The sequence below is a fragment of the Triticum aestivum genome, chromosome 2D (assembly GCF_018294505.1).
Source record: "Triticum aestivum cultivar Chinese Spring chromosome 2D, IWGSC CS RefSeq v2.1, whole genome shotgun sequence".
NCBI lineage: Eukaryota > Viridiplantae > Streptophyta > Magnoliopsida > Poales > Poaceae > Triticum > Triticum aestivum.
The window spans coordinates 599,061,361-599,078,879 of NC_057799.1; the positions used below are offsets into that span (position 1 = coordinate 599,061,361).

The 17,519-nt window shown below is 46.5% G+C and overlaps 1 protein-coding gene and 1 long non-coding RNA gene across 2 annotated transcripts; one reads left to right on the forward strand and one right to left on the reverse strand.

Moving 5' to 3' along the window:
* The first annotated feature begins 14,321 nt into the window (after window positions 1-14,321).
* LOC123050290 (uncharacterized) lies at window positions 14,322-16,865 on the forward strand. The gene is made up of 2 exons (XM_044473110.1): window positions 14,322-14,523; window positions 16,109-16,865. Exons 1-2 carry the CDS (start codon window positions 14,424-14,426, stop codon window positions 16,309-16,311), a joined length of 303 nt encoding a protein of 100 aa, XP_044329045.1. The 5' UTR covers window positions 14,322-14,423; the 3' UTR covers window positions 16,312-16,865.
* Window positions 16,659-17,511, reverse strand: LOC123050291 (uncharacterized). Its single transcript, XR_006423745.1, has 3 exons — window positions 17,171-17,511; window positions 16,977-17,081; window positions 16,659-16,865 (listed from the first exon to the last, which is right to left on the reverse strand). It is a non-coding gene; the product is annotated as an uncharacterized lncRNA (long non-coding RNA).
* Between the last annotated feature and the right edge of the window lie 8 nt (window positions 17,512-17,519).

Consider the following 17,519-nt stretch of genomic DNA (forward strand, 5'->3'; position numbering starts at 1 on the left):
CTTCAATAACAGGAGGGTCGGGCACAGTCACATTCTCCTCGAGAATGACTTGTTCAGTGTCAGGGGGTGTGGCAACATGTTCTTCTGCTCTTGTGTCTTGATTTTCATCGGCTGATGCAGCCGCAATGTCTTCAGCAGCTTTGGCTTCAGGAAATACTTGACGTGCTACTGAGCTTTGTTGCGCTTCCCCTTCCGGAATGCTCCACATGGTGACCTGTGGCCTAGGGCCTTTGCGAAGCCTGCGGAAAGCGGGCAACGCCTGTGGTGGTGGAGTGGTCTGCACCATGTAGTTGTCGTCGTCAAGCACCGGAGAGGTGACTTGAGGTGGTGGAGTTCTGTGTGTTTCATCATGAATGGGGGTGTCTCGTTGAGGGCGATCGGCCCACGAATCATCCTGAGTGATTGGCGTCAAGGGACGACCAATGCTGATGAGTTCGATGTTCGTAAGAACAGGCGATGATACCATTTGGTGCTCGAGTTGAGGAAGGACTTCATCATCTTCAACATTGTCTTCACGACCAATGTCTTCAGCTGTGATGGGGTCAACAGCTGATACTTCTTCATCTTCATGAGCCTCTGTGGAAGCAGGCTTGTGGATCACAATGCGACGATCCTTGTTGGTGGTGGCTGGAAGAGCGACAGAGATGGGTTCAACAATGAGGGGCTGAGAAGCCGCAACACGCTCTTTCTTTGAAGACGTTGTCTTCAATTTCTTCTTCAATGGGGCATCATCAGAAGCATTCTTGTGCTTGCGTTTCTTGGCTTCGGCTTCAGCTGCCCTTGTCTTTTTCAGCTCAGAAGCTGCTGAGGTGACCTTAGGCTTTGAGCCTGTCATGCTGGCTGGGAAGACAATGCTTGGTTCTTTCCGCCTTCATGCTTCAGCTTGGGCAACATCAGACTTCTTCTTCTGTTTGGCAGCCATTCTGGGGTTGATGCCAGGACGCCCAAGAGCCTTGTGCTTCTCAGCCTCATTGTGTGCTTGGACACATTTCTGTGCAAAGTATTTCATGCGCTCTCTTGAACCTTTTGCTTCTTCACGCTTCTTGTGAAATTGTTCCTTTAGCTCATGCAACATCTTCTTGAAGATCTGAACGTCTGCCACGCTGAGCTTGGCCATGTTCTTCTTGAAGTGAGCCTTCTCATAATCAATTTTGTTCTTGAGCTTGACTATCTTCTGAGCCAAGGCCAACTCATTAGCAATGGCTCCGTGGAATGTGACGCTGATGTCCACAGGAAGCTGAAGATCTTCAATACTGATAGTTTGGTCATCAAACCACTCGTCGATGAAGTTGTTCAGAATGTCCACATCAAAGAGGGGCAGATTGTTGAAGATCTCCGCCTCTTGCTTGCTCTTGATAAGCATTTCAAGAGCTTCATCACCAAGATCTTCATAGCTAGACAGATCAATGGTGGCATCCTCATTCTGCAGAACGGCAGCAGGGGTCAATTCATGCTCAGGACTCTTCATGGGCTTCTTCTTCTTGGACTTCTCAGTCTTCTTGGAGACCCGAGACAAGTCTACAGATTGCACACTGGGTTCAAGAGGTGCAGTGGCCAATGGCTTCACAGTTGAAGCTTTTGGTGCGGCAGAGGGCTTTGAAGCATTTGTCTTCTTCTTCTTCTGTGGCTTCGGGGGAGCTGGCGCATCTTCAGAATCTGCGTCATCAGTTGATTGCTCTATAGTGGCCCTATGAGCTGCGATGTGAGAGAGGAGGCCATCAAAGTTGTCAAAGGGGCCGATGACATTGGGATTGGCATCGCGTGTGCCATCAGCCCTTGGAGCAGACGGTCCTGGGTTGTAGTTGAGTCCAAGATTTTTCTTGTCCTTCATTGCAGAATCTTTTTCAAACTGATAGTTGCGCTTGAAAAGATGGTCTTCGCGACACCATAATATGGATGATGGGTCGGCATTCTCTGGCTTCGGTCCTCGGACCATGCATGGGTAGAAGCCTTGAGCAATGGCTTCAGACTTGGACTTGGGCTGAAGATTTTTGTATAGAATATCTCCCCATGGGCGCTTGATAGCATTCTTTTCAGCATATTTAGCAGTCACAAATTGGTACTTGAACCATTGTTCCGCCCAATATCTTCGAATCCATTGGATTCGGGTCTTGCGCTGGCCATAGCTTTCCTCAGGATCAGTCTTGTACATTTCAAACAGATCAGGAGGTAAATCCTTAGTTGTATCTGCACGGCGTTGCCTGCCGCCTTTCCTTGCTAATTTTTCAGTGGCCATTATATTCAGACTGAATGGCTTCAAGACAGTGAATGGCTTCCTCTTGTTGGACAGACAGGAATTGGCTTCAGGTGAGTGAATATGACGCTGTAAGAACTCTGCAAATGAATGCAGACTATGAGAACCAAGGGATTCTCTCACGGACATGTACCTGTGACAGCATTAGAGGTGTGAGGGAAGGGGAAGAGGTCATATGCATTCTCAGAAGATTTTGAAGATAAATCAGTTTGAAGACATTGACCTCATAGTGCGAAGACATTCACTTATTTGAAGAGAGTTGGTTCCAGATTTGTACGAATCCATGAATAAGTACAAGTGAGGAATCTAACTAGTTATGAAGCATAAGTGAACATCCTTAGCATGTTATGAGATGCAGACAATGACGGATCCAGATTTGGAAGACAAGAAACCACTTTTGGTTGAAGTGGATGGATTTGACGGATCAAAAAGGCAGTAAAAAGTAAGTTTTATTTACCGTTGACGAACTGCTAGACGAGGTTGAGAGGGAGGCCGAGCAGTTCAATCTCCCGTGCCCTAACTTGGCGGCGGAAGACACCTACGGCGGCGGCGGAGAGGACGAGGTCCGCGGCCGGCGTAAGGATGGCGTCGAAGAAGTCGCGGCAGCTAAGCGCTTCGTCTCCGGCGTCGACGCGAGCTAGTGGAGGCGCTAGGGTTTGTGCGAGGTGGTGAGGTGGGAGAAGAGATAATGACCGCGGTGAGTTGTGTATTTATAAGGAAAGGGACAGCATAGCGTAATTACGCAGGTGCCCCTAGTGGTTCACATCTGAAGGACATGTGGCATGCATGCAACTTATTGGGAGTTGTTCCATGTTCCCACGCACGCCTGGATTGTCGGGTGGTTATTCCGGCGTCTACGGTTTTCAAGAAATCAGGATATAGCATTAAGAACAGATTTAACTTTTGTCTCTGTGTCTTCTGCTGACAAGGATTTAGAGAAGACAATTGACAGTTTCAATAGAATGCATATGATTTGGATAGATAGACTTTGGGGTAGAAGCACAGAAGGGGTTAGGGTCCGATCACATTCACTTAGTTCGAAAAAGATGCAAACATGAAGACATAGTTATAAGTGAATGTTGTAGAGGACAGAACACGAATATATGTATATATCAGCATAAGTCCAAATCAACATTGTGAAGATAAACATGAAGTCAAATCAATGTTGAAGACAAACCAAATGAAGATTATGCAATTATAACGCCAAATGAAACACTTCAAAAGAATTTGGTGGTGGTGTTACCCACCGTATAGGAAGTGGACACGGCGCACAATTATCGTGGCGCTCCGAAGTCAAATTCCGCGTTAATGTATTCACACTTAGAGTGTATGTCTTCAATGATTGAAGATATACATTACTTCGTGTGTTGCACATCTAAGTTATCAACATGCATAAGCGTTAGGATGTGTGTCCAATTACAGGACATTCGAGGATTCTAAGATATTTAGCTCACACCGCAACTTGCAAAACCTTTTCTCATCCAAGGGCTTTGTGAAGATATCTGCCAATTGCTCTTCAGTGTTGACGTGAATGATATCAATATCTTCCTTCATGACATGATCTCTGAGAAAGTGATGACGGATCTGAATGTGCTTTGTCTTCGAGTGCTGAACTGGGTTGTTGGCAATCTTGATGGCGCTTTCATTGTCGCAGTAAAGTGGCACTTGCTTCAGGTGGATACCATAGTCCTTGAGAGTTTGCTTCATCCATAGAAGCTGAGCACAGCAAGATCCAGCAGCAATGTATTCAGATTCAGCAGTGGAGAGAGATACACAGTTCTGCTTCTTTGAGGACCAACAGACAAGAGATCGTCCAAGAAAGTGACATGTGCCTGATGTGGACTTGCGATCAACCTTGTCAACAGCATAATCAGCATCTGAAAATCCAACTAGATCAAACTCTGAGCCCTTTGGATACCATAATCCTAGTGTTGGGATGTAAGCCAAATATCGAAGAATTCGCTTCACTACTAAGTGATGCGATTCCTTTGGTGCCACTTGGAATCGGGCACACATGCAAACGCTAAGCATGATATCTGGCCTAGATGCACATAAATAGAGTAAAGAACCAATCATGGAGCGGTATACCTTTTGATCGAACTCTTTACCATTGTCGTTGGGGCCCAGATGACTTTTGGTTGGCATTGGCGTCGTGTAACCTTTGCAGTCTTGCATTCCAAACTTCTTCAGGCAATCTTTGAGGTATTTCTCTTGTGATATGAAGATGCCATTGCTTTGCTGACGAATTTGAAGACCGAGGAAGAATTTCAGCTCACCCATCATGGACATCTGATATTGCTCTTGCATCATATGACCAAACTCATCACTGTATCTCTTGTCAGTGTAGCCGAAGATAATGCCATCCACATAGATTTGGCACAAAAACAGTTATCCATCATATGTATTCGTGAAGAGTGTAGGATCTAGAGAACCAGGTTTGAAGCCTTTGCTCTTCAGGAAGTCTTTGAGAGTGTCATACCACACGCGAGGAGCTTGTTTGAGGCCATACAGTGCCTTGTTGAGCTTGTATACCATATCAGGATGTTTTGCATATTCAAAGCCAGGTGGTTGTGCAACATACACTTCTTCTTCAATCTTACCATTCAGAAAGGCACTCTTCACATCCATTTGGTACAGAAGAATGTTGTGATGGTTGACATAGGCTAGCAGTATGCGAATGGCTTCAAGCCTAGCCACGGGAGCAAATGTTTCATCGAAGTCAATCCCTTCAACTTGAGTGTAACCTTGGGCAACTAAACGAGCCTTATTTCTGACAACCTGACCATGCTCATCTTGTTTGTTGCAATAGATCCATTTGGTGCCTATGATATTGTGCTTGCGAGGATCAGGACGCTTGACCAATTCACATACATTGTTCAGCTCGAACTGTTGAAGCTCTTCTTGCATTGCTTGAATCAATTCAGGTTCCATGAAGGCTTCAACAACTTTCTTGGGTTCAGATATAGAGACAAATGCAAAGTGCCCACAGAAATTTGCTAGTTGTGTTGCTCTTGAACGAGTGAGTGGACCAGGTGCATTGATGCTATCAATTATCTTCTCAATCTGTACTTCATTTGCAACATGAGAATGAACTGACAAAGATTTTGCCCTTGCTGATCATTGTATTCATCTTCAGCATTGGCTTCAGGCTGAGCATTGTCTTCAGCTTGACTTGGTGCAATGATGATTTCTTCTTCAGCCTGTGCCTCTGAAGGTATGATTTCTCCAGTACCCATAAGCTTGATCGATTCACTAGGAGGGATTTCATCTAGCACATTTGGCAGGTGCTCTCTTTGCGAGCCGTTAGTCTCATCAAACCGCACATCCACAGTTTCAACCACTTTATAGTGAAAGAGGTTGAAGACTCTGTAGGAGTGCGAATCCTTTCCGCATCCAAGCATAAAACCTTCATGTGCTTTTGGTGCAAATTTGAAAGTGTGATGTGGATCCTTGATCCAGCACCTAGCACCGAATACTCTGAAGTAACTTACGTTTGGCTTCTTACCAGTTAGTAGCTCATAGGATGTCTTCTTTAGAAGCTTGTGAAGATAAACACGGTTGATGACGTGGCATGCAGTATCAATGGCTTCAGGCCAGAACTTCCTTGGAGTCTTGTACTCATCAAGCATCATCCGAGCCATCTCAATGAGGGTTCTGTTCTTGCGCTCCACGATGCCATTCTGCTGAGGTGTGTACGGAGCTGAGAACTTATGAGTAATGCCCAATGTATCAAGATAAGTGTCGAGGCCGGTGTTCTTGAATTCTGTGCCGTTGTCACTCCTGATGTGCTTGATCTTGATGCCATAGTTCGTCATGGCATGATTGGCGAATCGTCTGAAGACATCCTCCACTTCATTCTGTAGAGAATTATATGCACCCATGTATATCTTGAGTAATCATCAACAATGATGAAGCCATAGAGGCAAGCAGTGGTAGTAAGGGTAGAGTAGTGAGTAGGGCCAAATAAGTCCATGTGAAGCAGCTCGAAGGGACGTGATGTCGTCATGATTGTCTTCGAGGGATGCTTGGCCCTAGTCATCTTTCGAGCTTCGCAGGCACCACACAGATGATCCTTCTTGAACTTGACGCCCTCGATGCCAACGACGTGTTTCTTCTTCGCGAGAGTGTACAAGTTCCTCATGCCAGCATGCCCTAGCCTCCGATGCCAGAGCCAACACTCTGAAGCTTTTGCTAGAAGACATACGGCCAACTGTGGTCCTGCTAAGAAATCTACCATGTACAGGTCATCTTTTCGATACTCTTCAAAGACTAGAGATTAGTCAGATTCCATTAGCACAAGGCAACGATATTTTCCAAATATCACAATCATGTTTAAGTCACAAAGCATTGAGACAGACATTAAGTTGAAACCAAGGGATTCAACAAGCATCACTTTATCCATGTGCTGATCCTTTGAGATTGCAACTCTACCTAGACCCAATACCTTGATTTTACCAGTGTCAGCAAATGTGATGTGACTCTTGTCAGATGGACGTAGGGTTGAATCCATCAGAAGACTTCGCTCACCAGTCATGTGGTTAGTGCATCCACTGTCCATAATCCATTCTGAAGCCTTTGGTGTCATACCCTACAGTGCAGTTAGGGGGATAGGCTTCACCAAGGGTATTGTGAAGCATAAGCATTTGACGAATGAGTGGATTATGAAAGTTCAGATCTTTGTTAGGATAAACAGGGTGATCGTCAAGGAATCCAAGAGCGAAATACATAGTAAGACCATTTGGGCATTTTACCTTACGCCCTACAAGGTGTTTTAGGTCCCTAGCATTTGCATCAGATGACTTTAATTTTCGGCTGGAGACATTTCCCTGCAAAAGAGAGTTAATTTTTCTTAGCCACCCACATCTTCAGGGGTGGCTTAGAAGCAATGAGTCTAAGTGCAACATCTGAGAACTTCGGCTTTGGAGCCCTAGCAAATAGCCTTGCAGGAGGTGAATAATACTCATATGAATAAGCAGAAAAGTTCTTGGTCTTATGAACATAGCGGTTTGATGAAACACGCTCATATTCAAAAGTCTGAGTATGGTTTCCCTGCAAAACATTGGCATTAGGGTGACTCTGGTGAGTCCTCTGTCTGTCCGAAGCCTTTGGAACATATGAAGCCTTTGGTCTGGGGTTTGTCTTCTTCATAGTAGGTGTCATGACGACATTCACTGGAAGTTTGTCAAGACAACTTTTGGGCACCCAGATCTTCTTCAAAGGTGGTCCATTCCTGCAGTTAGTACCAATAAACCTGGCAAATACTTCACCATTCTGATTCTTAAACAGTTTATAGTTTGCATCAAAGGATTCATCAATGATAATCGGGTTAGCACAGGTGAAGGCAGATAAGGTAGATGGATCCACTGAAGGTCCCTTTGCAGCAACCCATGTGGTTTTGGGGTACTACTCAGGCTTCCAGTAAGAACCATCAACATTCATGTTCCTCTCGAACCCAACACCCTCTTTCCTAGGGTTTCGATTCAGAATCTGTTTCTTGAGGACATCACATAGCGTCTGATGCCCTTTGAGACTTTTGTACATTCATGTCTCAAGCAATGTATTCAACCTGGAATTCTCATCAACAATAGTAGTGGTATCCTCAGCAGAGGGGTTAGTTACCACATCAGCGGTTGAAGATATTGCAACAGTAGAAGTAGTAGAACATTCAGCAACAGAGGCAGCATTATCACGCTCAAGGCATTTTAGACATGGTGGTTCAAATCCTTCCTGAGCGGGACTGGTCTGTTGAGCGCGAAGTGACTCGTTCTCTTTTTGAAGATCTTCATGAGCCGCTCTCAATTTCTCAAGTTCTTGCTTTCTTTGAAGATAATCGTAGGAAAGCTTTTCATGAGTTGTTGAGAGCGTTTCATCACGACTTTCAAGTTCCTCGTACTTAACATGAAGATTTTTTATGTCTTCAATTAAGGACTGAGATCGGGTCATTTCCGCGTCCAACAGGTCATCGCTTTTCTCTAGCAATTTTTGAATATGTTCCGTAGCTTTCTGTTGTTCAGTTGCAATTTTAGCAAGTGTTTTGTAGCTAGGTTTGGATTCATAATCAGAGTCATCTTCACTTGATGTTTGAAAGTAAGCATCGCGTGAGTTTACCTTGGCACCACGTGCCATGAAGCAGTATGTGGGAGCAGAGTCATCCTCATCATTAGCATCAGTGTTGGTGACGAGGCCATTGTCTTCAGTGTTAAAGATGGACTTGGCGACATACGCTGAAGCTAGAGCCAGGCTTGCCACGCCTGAATCGGACTCCTCCTCTGACTCCACCTCTGCCTCCTCAGAAGCAGACTCCTCCTCTGAATCCATCACCTTGCCAACAAATGCACGAGCCTTGCTTGATGAGCTCTTCTTGTGTGATGAAGACTTCGACGAAGACTTGGAAGAAGACTTTGAGGATTTCTTCTTCTTCTTGTCATCAGAATCATATTCCTTGCTCTTCTTCTTCTTCTTGTTCTCATTGTCCCACTGCGGACATTCAGAGATGTAGTGACTAGGTTTCTTGCACTTGTGGCATGTTCTCTTCTTGTGGTCATGAGTAGAAGCTTCATCATTTCTTGAGCTGGATCTTGAAGACTTTCTGAAGCCTTTCTTCTTAGTGAACTTCTGGAACTTCTTCACAAGCATAGCAAGCTCCTTTCCAATGTCTTCAGGATCCCCAGAACTGCAGTCAGATTCTTCTTCAGATGAGGAAACAACCTTTGCCTTCAAAGCGCGAGTTCGGCCATAATTGGGACCATAAATATCTCTTTTCTCAGATAGCTGGAACTCATGTGTGTTGAGCCTCTCAAGTATGTCAAACGGATCGAGAGTCTTGAAGTCAGGGCGTTCTTGAATCATTGGGGCCAGGGTCTCGAATGAGCTGTCAAGCGATCTCAAGAGTGTCTTGACGATTTCGTGCTTGGTGATCTCAGTGGCGCCGAGTGCGTGAAGCTCATTTGTGATATCAGTGAGGCGGTCAAATGTGAGCTGGACATTCTCATTGTCATTTCTCTTGAAGCGGTTGAAGAGGTTGCGAAGAACACTGATCCTTGAGTCTCTCTGGGTTGAGACACCTTCGTTGACCTTGGAGAGCCAGTCCCAGACTAGCTTCGCAGTTTCCAGAGCACTCACACGACCATACTGTCCTTTGGTCAGATGACCACAAATAATGTTCTTGGCAGTCGAGTCCAGTTGAATGAACCTCTTGACATCAGCAGCAGTGACACCTTCACCGACCTTGGGAACGTCGTTCTTGACGACATACCAGAGGTCGACATCAATGGCTTCAAGATGCATACGCATCTTATTCTTCCAGTAGGGGTAATCAATGCCATTAAAGACAGGGCACACAGCGGAGACTTTGATTATCCCTGAAGTCGACATAGCTAAAACTCCAGGTGGTTAAACCGAATCACACAGAACAAGAGAGCACCTTGCTCTGATACCAATTGAAAGTGCTAGTCATCGACTAGAGGGGGTGAATAGGCGATTTTTATGAAAGTCTTCAAAACACGGGGGCTTTGAAGACAAACAATAGAAATGAACCTATTGATATGCAGCAGAAGGTAGACTACACTAGACATGCCATAGTCAAATAAGTAATGAAAAGAAAGCACGAAGACTATCAGCAGCTAGGTAGTATGGATCAGGGTGGAAGATAGTATGAAGCCAAACAACAACAGTCTTCACACAGTGAAGTCAATCAGATAATGCAAGCAGGCAATGACTTCACGAAGACAAACTGTATGTAAAGGGAGATAAGAGATAGAGCCAATTGCTTGGGGAGGACAGGGATTTGTTGGACCAGTTCCAGTTGCTGCGACAACTGTACGTCTGGTTAGGGAGGCTGAGATTTAACTCAGAAGACCGTGTCTTCACCTTATTCCTTTTGAGCTAAGGACACTTAGTCCTCGCCCAATCACTCTGGTAAGTCCTCAAGGTAGACTTCCAAACCTTCACAGACTTCGTTCACTGGCAATCCACAATGACTCTTGGATGCTCAGAACGCGACGCCTAACCGACTGGAGGAATCACAGTCCTCAAGTGTAACAAGTCTTCAGATCACGCGGACAGAAAGACTTCAGTGATGCCTAACACTCTTTGGCTCTTGGTGTTTTGGGCTTTGTCCTCGCAAGGATCTCTCTCTCAAATGCTTCGGAGATGGGTTGCTCTCAAACGACAAAAGTCGTGCACTAACTCTGAGCAGCCACCAATTTATGGTGTAGGGGGTGGGCTATTTATAGCCAGGAGGCAACCCGACCTGAATTGTCCAAAATGACCCTTGGTCACTAAGGAACTGACATGTGTCCAACGGTCAGATTTCAAACACACGCGGCAGCTTGACTTGGGCTACAAGTAAAGCTGACTCATCCAACTCTGGATAAGATTTGCTCTCATTGTCTTCGCTCGAAGACATAGGATTTGGTTGACCATCACATCAGTCACTCTGACTTTCTTCACTTGGACCCCACTTAACAGTACGGTGGTTCCTATGACTCAACAAAGAAGAAAAGGAAACTGCGAAACAACTATGTCTTCGCACTCCATAGTGTTCACGTGAATATCTTCTCGAGTCATAATCTTCGTTGTGGATATCTTCACAACCACCATTGTCTTCAATGTATTCACACAATTTTAGGGGTCATCTCTGGTAGGTAAACTGAATCAATGAGGGACTACTACCTGTGTTATCCTGCAATTCTCACAAACACATTAGTCCCTCAACCAAGTTTGTCGTCAATACTCCAAAACCAACTAGGGGTGGCACTAGATGCACTTACACGCCCCCCCCCCTAGGGCGCGCCCTCCACCCTTTCCACCGCCTCGTGGCTCTTCTGACTTGCATTCTAAGTCTCCTAGGTGTCTTCTAGTCCAAGAAAAATCATCGTGAAGTTTTATTCTGTTCGGACTCCGTTTAGTATTCCTTTTCTGCGAAGCTCAAAAACAAGGAAAAAATAGAAACTGGGACTGGGCTCTTGGTTAATAGGTTAGTCCCAAAAATAATATAAAATAGCATATTAATGCATATAAAACATCCCAAACAGATAATATAATATCATGGAACAATCAAAAATTATAAATACGTTGGAGACGTATCACTTCACTTCAAGTCCTTGTATGACTCTAGCTTTCTCCTCTCCATCCATTTGTAGATCCTCTACCACATGACCAAATACGGCCAGATCAGTCTATAGTTTCAACTTATCCTTGCAAAGAAGCTCTGCGATTCTCTTTTCTTCCTCAACAGTACGCTTCAGCTCAACAATCAATCTGTTGTTGCTGGCTAATTCAAGACCCAAATTAGCCACCGCCTCCTCCAATGCCATCTTCTCTATACCCCACTGGATTGACTCATCTTGGTATGCAATATATCAAGCATCATCAGCTTGCTTGTTAAACTGCAATAATCCCCCAAAACACAATTAACACTTCAAATCAACCAAGGGGTCATTCAGATAGGTCGTGAGTGCTACCTACTTGAACATCCTCTGGATCTGGTGCAGGTGAACGTGGCCAAGACATGATCGACTCCCCTCTCTCGCTGGTGTACCCGCTGCGACCATATTGAACGTGATGGGCTCCTGAAATTAGGGTTTCAGATGAGGTTACGGGAAAGGCGTCCCGAAGCGCCTGAATAAGGCGGATCGAGCTTACTAACCTATTAAGAAATGCGAGCAATGTCGCACGATCGTTGGTTGCTCTCTTCGACGGTAGAACAAATCCAGATGGTCGGGAGCGACAACTCTGCGTGCGGTCGGTTGGGCCTCGAGGGACAATGCGGGTAGAGGAAATAATGCTGGTGGCGTGGCGAACATGCAATGTTGATGTCCATTGGTCGGCGCCGGAATCAGAGCCAGCAATGCGGCCAAGCCGCGGCCATGGCTGGTCTATTGGAGATGGGAGAAGCTGTTCGAGGCTGTGCACAGTCGACCATAGACAAATGATAGAGAGAACATACCACACCGGTCATATGTTGCCTCGGCCTCACCTGTCATAAGCTGCCTAAGTTGCCTCGGCCCTACCTGTCATAAGTTGCCTCGGCCCTACCTGTCATAAGTTGCCTCTCCCCCACATGTCATAACTCATAAGTTGCCTTGGCCCCACATGTCATGATTTTAACGTGTCACCACTATGGGGAGAGAGTGGCCTGACCCCATCTGTCAGGATATCACGCGGCCAACTCTCAAACAAAGGATATCATGCAAACCCACCTGTCATAAGTTGTCTCGGCCCCACATGTCATGATTTTAACATGTCACAATGGTTGGGAGAGAGAGTGGCACGACCCCACCTGCCAGGATATCATGTGGCCCCACTCGCCAAGAGGTAATGGTCAAAGGCTTTGACTGGACGACGGTGCTTCGTTTGGACTTCTGTGAGCAGGGGGTGGAGGAGGGAAGGGGAAAGTGAGCAATGTTAGATGCACGGGGTAAGACTGAGCACAACTAAGCAACCACGACATGAAAATAGAAACAAGGCTCAACAAAATCAAATCTGTAGCGTCTACCGATTTCATCATATCCCCATTTCCCTCTTCTTTGAGACCAGGATTCCTTGTGTAATTTCATCCATCTCTTAGTTTGTTTTTGAATCATCGAGTTTATCACTCAACTTAGTCTAGCAGTTCAGTTCGACCCTGTTTGAGAGAATCTGTCTAGGAATCATCGGTGCCACACTTCCAAAGAAGGACAGGACGCCTGTCGGCGACGAAGGAGCACATAATTGTAGGCTTGTAGCTGCCACCGCAGCACATCACATGCCACACCGGATCCTTCCCGGAATGGGCCAGGAGAACTGCCGTTACTTATGGAAAGGACTATGATTGATCCCCCTATACTTGTGGGTCATTAGGAAGCAAGACTTGATCAAGCCGGCTGAGATCCACGTGACCAATGCCCAAACAAGATACGGTGCTAGTCATGGCCCAAATGCACATTATTGCCCCGCACTTCCCGTAGGCCTGCGAGCGGATTAGAACTACACTCAGCCCCCCCCCCCCCCCTCCACCTGCGCCTCGAGCACCTCCGAGCTTCGCCATCGGGCAACATATCAGGCATGATTCGTGCAACCACAAGGCGCGGCCACATTTTACCTGCACTGGCCCAGATTAGGCCACTCGTACACTGTTGCCCTGTCCCGAACCGCCGTAGCCTCCGTGAACCCCACCACCACCCGTGCGTCGAGAGTCGTGGCAAGAGGAGGACGTCCACTACCTTGACACTACCCTTCTAGGAATCATCGGTGCCACACTTCCAAAGAAGGGCAGGATGCCTGCCAGCGATGAAAGACACATAGTTGTAGGCTTGTAGCTGCCACCGTGGCACATCACATGCCACACCGGCTCCTTCCCGGAATGGGCCAGGAGAACCGCCGCTACAAGGCAATGTCAACGTGCCTTTGTCGATCGAAGCACCCGCTATCAAGTCTAAGAGCGACGTTCCACCACGGTCAAGGATCGCTACCGTCTGCCACACACGCTTTGCTCGATGGTGGATGGGAAGAAGAGGGTCCGTAGGGGTGATGGCAGCTTAGGGTTGGGGGTACCACCCGAGTCACCCACTTGGGAACGATGCAAGGCCGCTTTTGTCACCGGCGCCGTTTCTTAGCCTCTGGAGCTTTTTTATATGTGAAGCATAACCAATGAAGAAATGACGAAACCGTCTCTTATTTTACGCATAGATCATTAATTGTCGTATTTTTCATCTAATAATATTTGCGCCGATTCGACTAAATGTGGGATCTGCTACGATAGATACGCAACATATCTGATATAATGCGTTAGAATAGCAGATATCCAATTCGGCTCTAGGAGCATTTGCGCGTATGAAAAATATTAAAAATATTTTTGCAAAATGTCAAAAACAATACGAAAGTCTAAAATTGGGAGGGGTATGCTTTAATCGGCCTGATTTTAATCTGCTCATAGGATGAGTCATGGGCCTCGAGGGGTCGTATTAGGAATGGGCGCCTGGCTCGCCGCCCGAGGCAACGTGTAGACTAGCCAACAGGGATAGGTGGCAATATATCCTTGATCTTCCCCGCATATATAAGCAAGCCTTCCTGTTCTCTCTGCCTCGCCATCTCCCTCCCACTCTCCCTCTCTCCCTCTCTCCAGCAGAGACAGGGGAAGTACGGTCTGTGAAGTCGCCGGCGACTGGACGGCGGCTGGCGGAGATCGATGGATCGGTCGAAGGAGTGGTGGCAGAAGGCGGTGGTTGTGCCGGTGAGGCGCGCGTGGGTCGTCGTCGCCGCGCGCCTGCGTCGCAAGAAACAGCATGGTGAGTCAACCAACCTTGGCATGTCCACATCTTCTGCTGATCTCCATGGAGTTGCACGGTTAAACATCCATACATGATTGCTTGGATCGTTCTCTTGGTCACTCACTGATGTACTACAAGCAGCAAAGCTTGATCCATATAGCATCTGCAATTCCCTGAGCAATCCAGGGTCGATCAAATCGATTTTCTGGGATTGCAATGCGTGAAAAGTCAAAGGTTTGAAGATCAACGCAGATGTTCTTCGTCCCGACGCGCACACGTGAGCGGGCGAGTGCCTGACGTCTGAACAGATGGTGTGTACTTGCAAGCACGATTAGGATAGCGCAGCAGCAGCTTATGAATCTCGACTCACGAGGCGTTCTTGCTTGCGTGCGTGGCCGTCGTTTAGTTTGCGCGCAACAGGACACGCCATGCAGTCCTGCTTGAGAGTCTTCTTCATTTAGTCCCAAATGCCTAGTTTAATCCTAAAAAGTCTCTCTCATTTAGTAAAAAAGTCTCTGAGAGGGACTTTTTCTAGTCCCTACATAAAAAAGTCCCGAAAACAAACAACCCCCTGAATATCGGCATGCAGCGCTGCTGGATAGATACATGCATGCATGCATACACAGATACACTACACATGCATGTCTCTGCCTGGAAGTTTGTGGCATTAAATTGTTATAAGAAGAACCGTTCTGGTGGCCAGGCACGTGGCCGCCGTGCATCTCATGCACGCACACCACTGGACTCCATAGCCGACGACCATGCCACACACCTGCACCTATCGTCGTAGTGGGCATGGCAGACCTTGGTTTTCGTCTGTTTCTTCTTCGTACGCACCTCGTTGGGAAGGGGCGCCTGTATATCTAATCAGGCTTCACATGTATGGATGACGATGAGTTTGTCCAGGGGGGAATGTTTGTTTTCTCTCCAGTAAATGCTCATCTAGAGTAAAATAAAAGAGAGATTTAGTGTGAATTAATCATATCGATCTTGTTTCTTGGAGCATTTTCGTTTTTGCACACTGTATAGGGTGATAGTAGGAGAGTACGTTTTGTTTGTGCCGCTAGTGCAATGCTTAGAATTTGTTTCTTATAGTTATAGCACATTGCTACATATCGGAGATGAGATGAAACTTATTTTTTCTGCCAGATGGACATGCACCGTTTGACACGTATGTATTTGATCATCAGTTCAGGAGTAGGAATTGGTTGAAGCAGGTAGACATGGACGAATGGGTGCCGCACTGTTGGGCGGCAACTGCCACTTCTTCCGGGGCATGCTTCGCCGTTCCTCAGTCCTTCTTGTCTCTTGGCCACTGGCCAAAAGAACTATCTGTACGTATGTAGTGCGTCACCATACGTGCATCACACTAGCGATGGAATGGGTAGACAGATAGAGATAGCGGATACATGCACAGTACGTAGCGTAGGGACCGGACGATGGAGAGAAAGCGGCGGCATGGTCAGCGACACCTGCTCGCCGCTCTGCATGCGCGCCATGGACGCACGCACGCAGCGGAAGACACCTGCCCATGGCGTGGAACTGACCAGATGTAGTGATGTACGTGTTGCTGATGACTGAAACTTTTTATTTGTTCATTCAGATGGCCGGGGCGGCGCGCTGGTGAAGCTCCACGACGACGTGCAGACGTGCGCGTACGAGGACGTGCAGGTCATGTGGGAGATGCTGCAGCGCTCCGAGACGGGGAAGATGATGGCCGGGGCGCCGCCGCCCAAGGGCTCCGCGCTGGTCTGGCTCAGCCCTCGCCGCCGCCGCCACTCCATCGACCTCCGGCCGCGGTGCTGAGCGCCGGCCACCGCAGCCTGTCATCGTCAGATAATGGAGAGAGAGTCAGAGTTAGAGTCGCCCCGCTGTATGCATATAGCTCCTTTGTCTCCTGCTTGATGTAAATAGTTTGCAGTTAATTTCGGTCAAGAGATACCAGTCTCTTTATATGCCTTCTGCATCAGTCTCTCACCTAGCTTCAGAAGTTCAGAACCATTTCATCGTCGGTCCCAAATGGAGCAAAGCATCGGGAGAAATTCGCCGGCCAGCTTTTGCTCTCTGTCAGCGACTCTGCAGAGCAACAGAATATCCGGTTCAGTCGCTACGCCGTGGCAAAAACAAATTGCCAAAAAAGAACAAAGCTTGACATTTTTGACTTAGCCATCTTCAGTAGAGATGTACACCAGCATATGAAACGGCAGGCATATACAGAGGGCATCATAAGCCTCCAGGGAAAGTCTGAAACAGGAACAGAGCAGAGTGCTCGAAGAAGCAGAGTTCATTTGCATTTCAAAGCTCGAAATTGCATCCAAGATTTATTGGGCAGGATACCTTTCTTTTCACTTTTACTCCCTCTGTAAATAAATAAAGAGCTTTTTTCTGTAAATAAATAAAGAGCTTTTTAGATCACTAAAGTAGTGATCGAAAAGGTCTTGTATTTGTTTACAGAGGGAGTAGTATCTAACCAGTGTGGAGAACACGAGAGTTAATCCAGTCCAGAGATGAAAAAAGGTGGAACTCCAGTCTTCAGGGCAAAAGGCAAGGCCGTGATGTCGAGAGAGAACAGTGCTCTGCAACAGGTATTGATATTCCAACACACATGTCAGCACAACAGGGAAATAGCAAGTTCTCCATAAAAGGTTATCCATAGTTCCCTTACCATATTTAGAAACAACAGACCGAGCAAGCAACTCATCCAGTAACACACAGAGTAGGTAGATTCATATCCAAATCTATCCTACAAAATACGAAAAATACCACGACAGTGTGTATGTGCAATGAAACGAGAAAGCTTTCCGATATAATAAAATAAAGCATGGAGAATTAGAACTAAGCGGAGAAAACACAATGCATTGATAATAATACCTTAAATAACCGTCAGAGCCTCAGATAAGCCGGAGGGCAATTTCCAGCTTCTCAAACACTAGTGCATATTCGAGAAAAAAGTTCCAGCTTCTCAAAGTTGATAAGAAATCAGATAAGTCAATAAAGGTAAGCACCAAATCCGC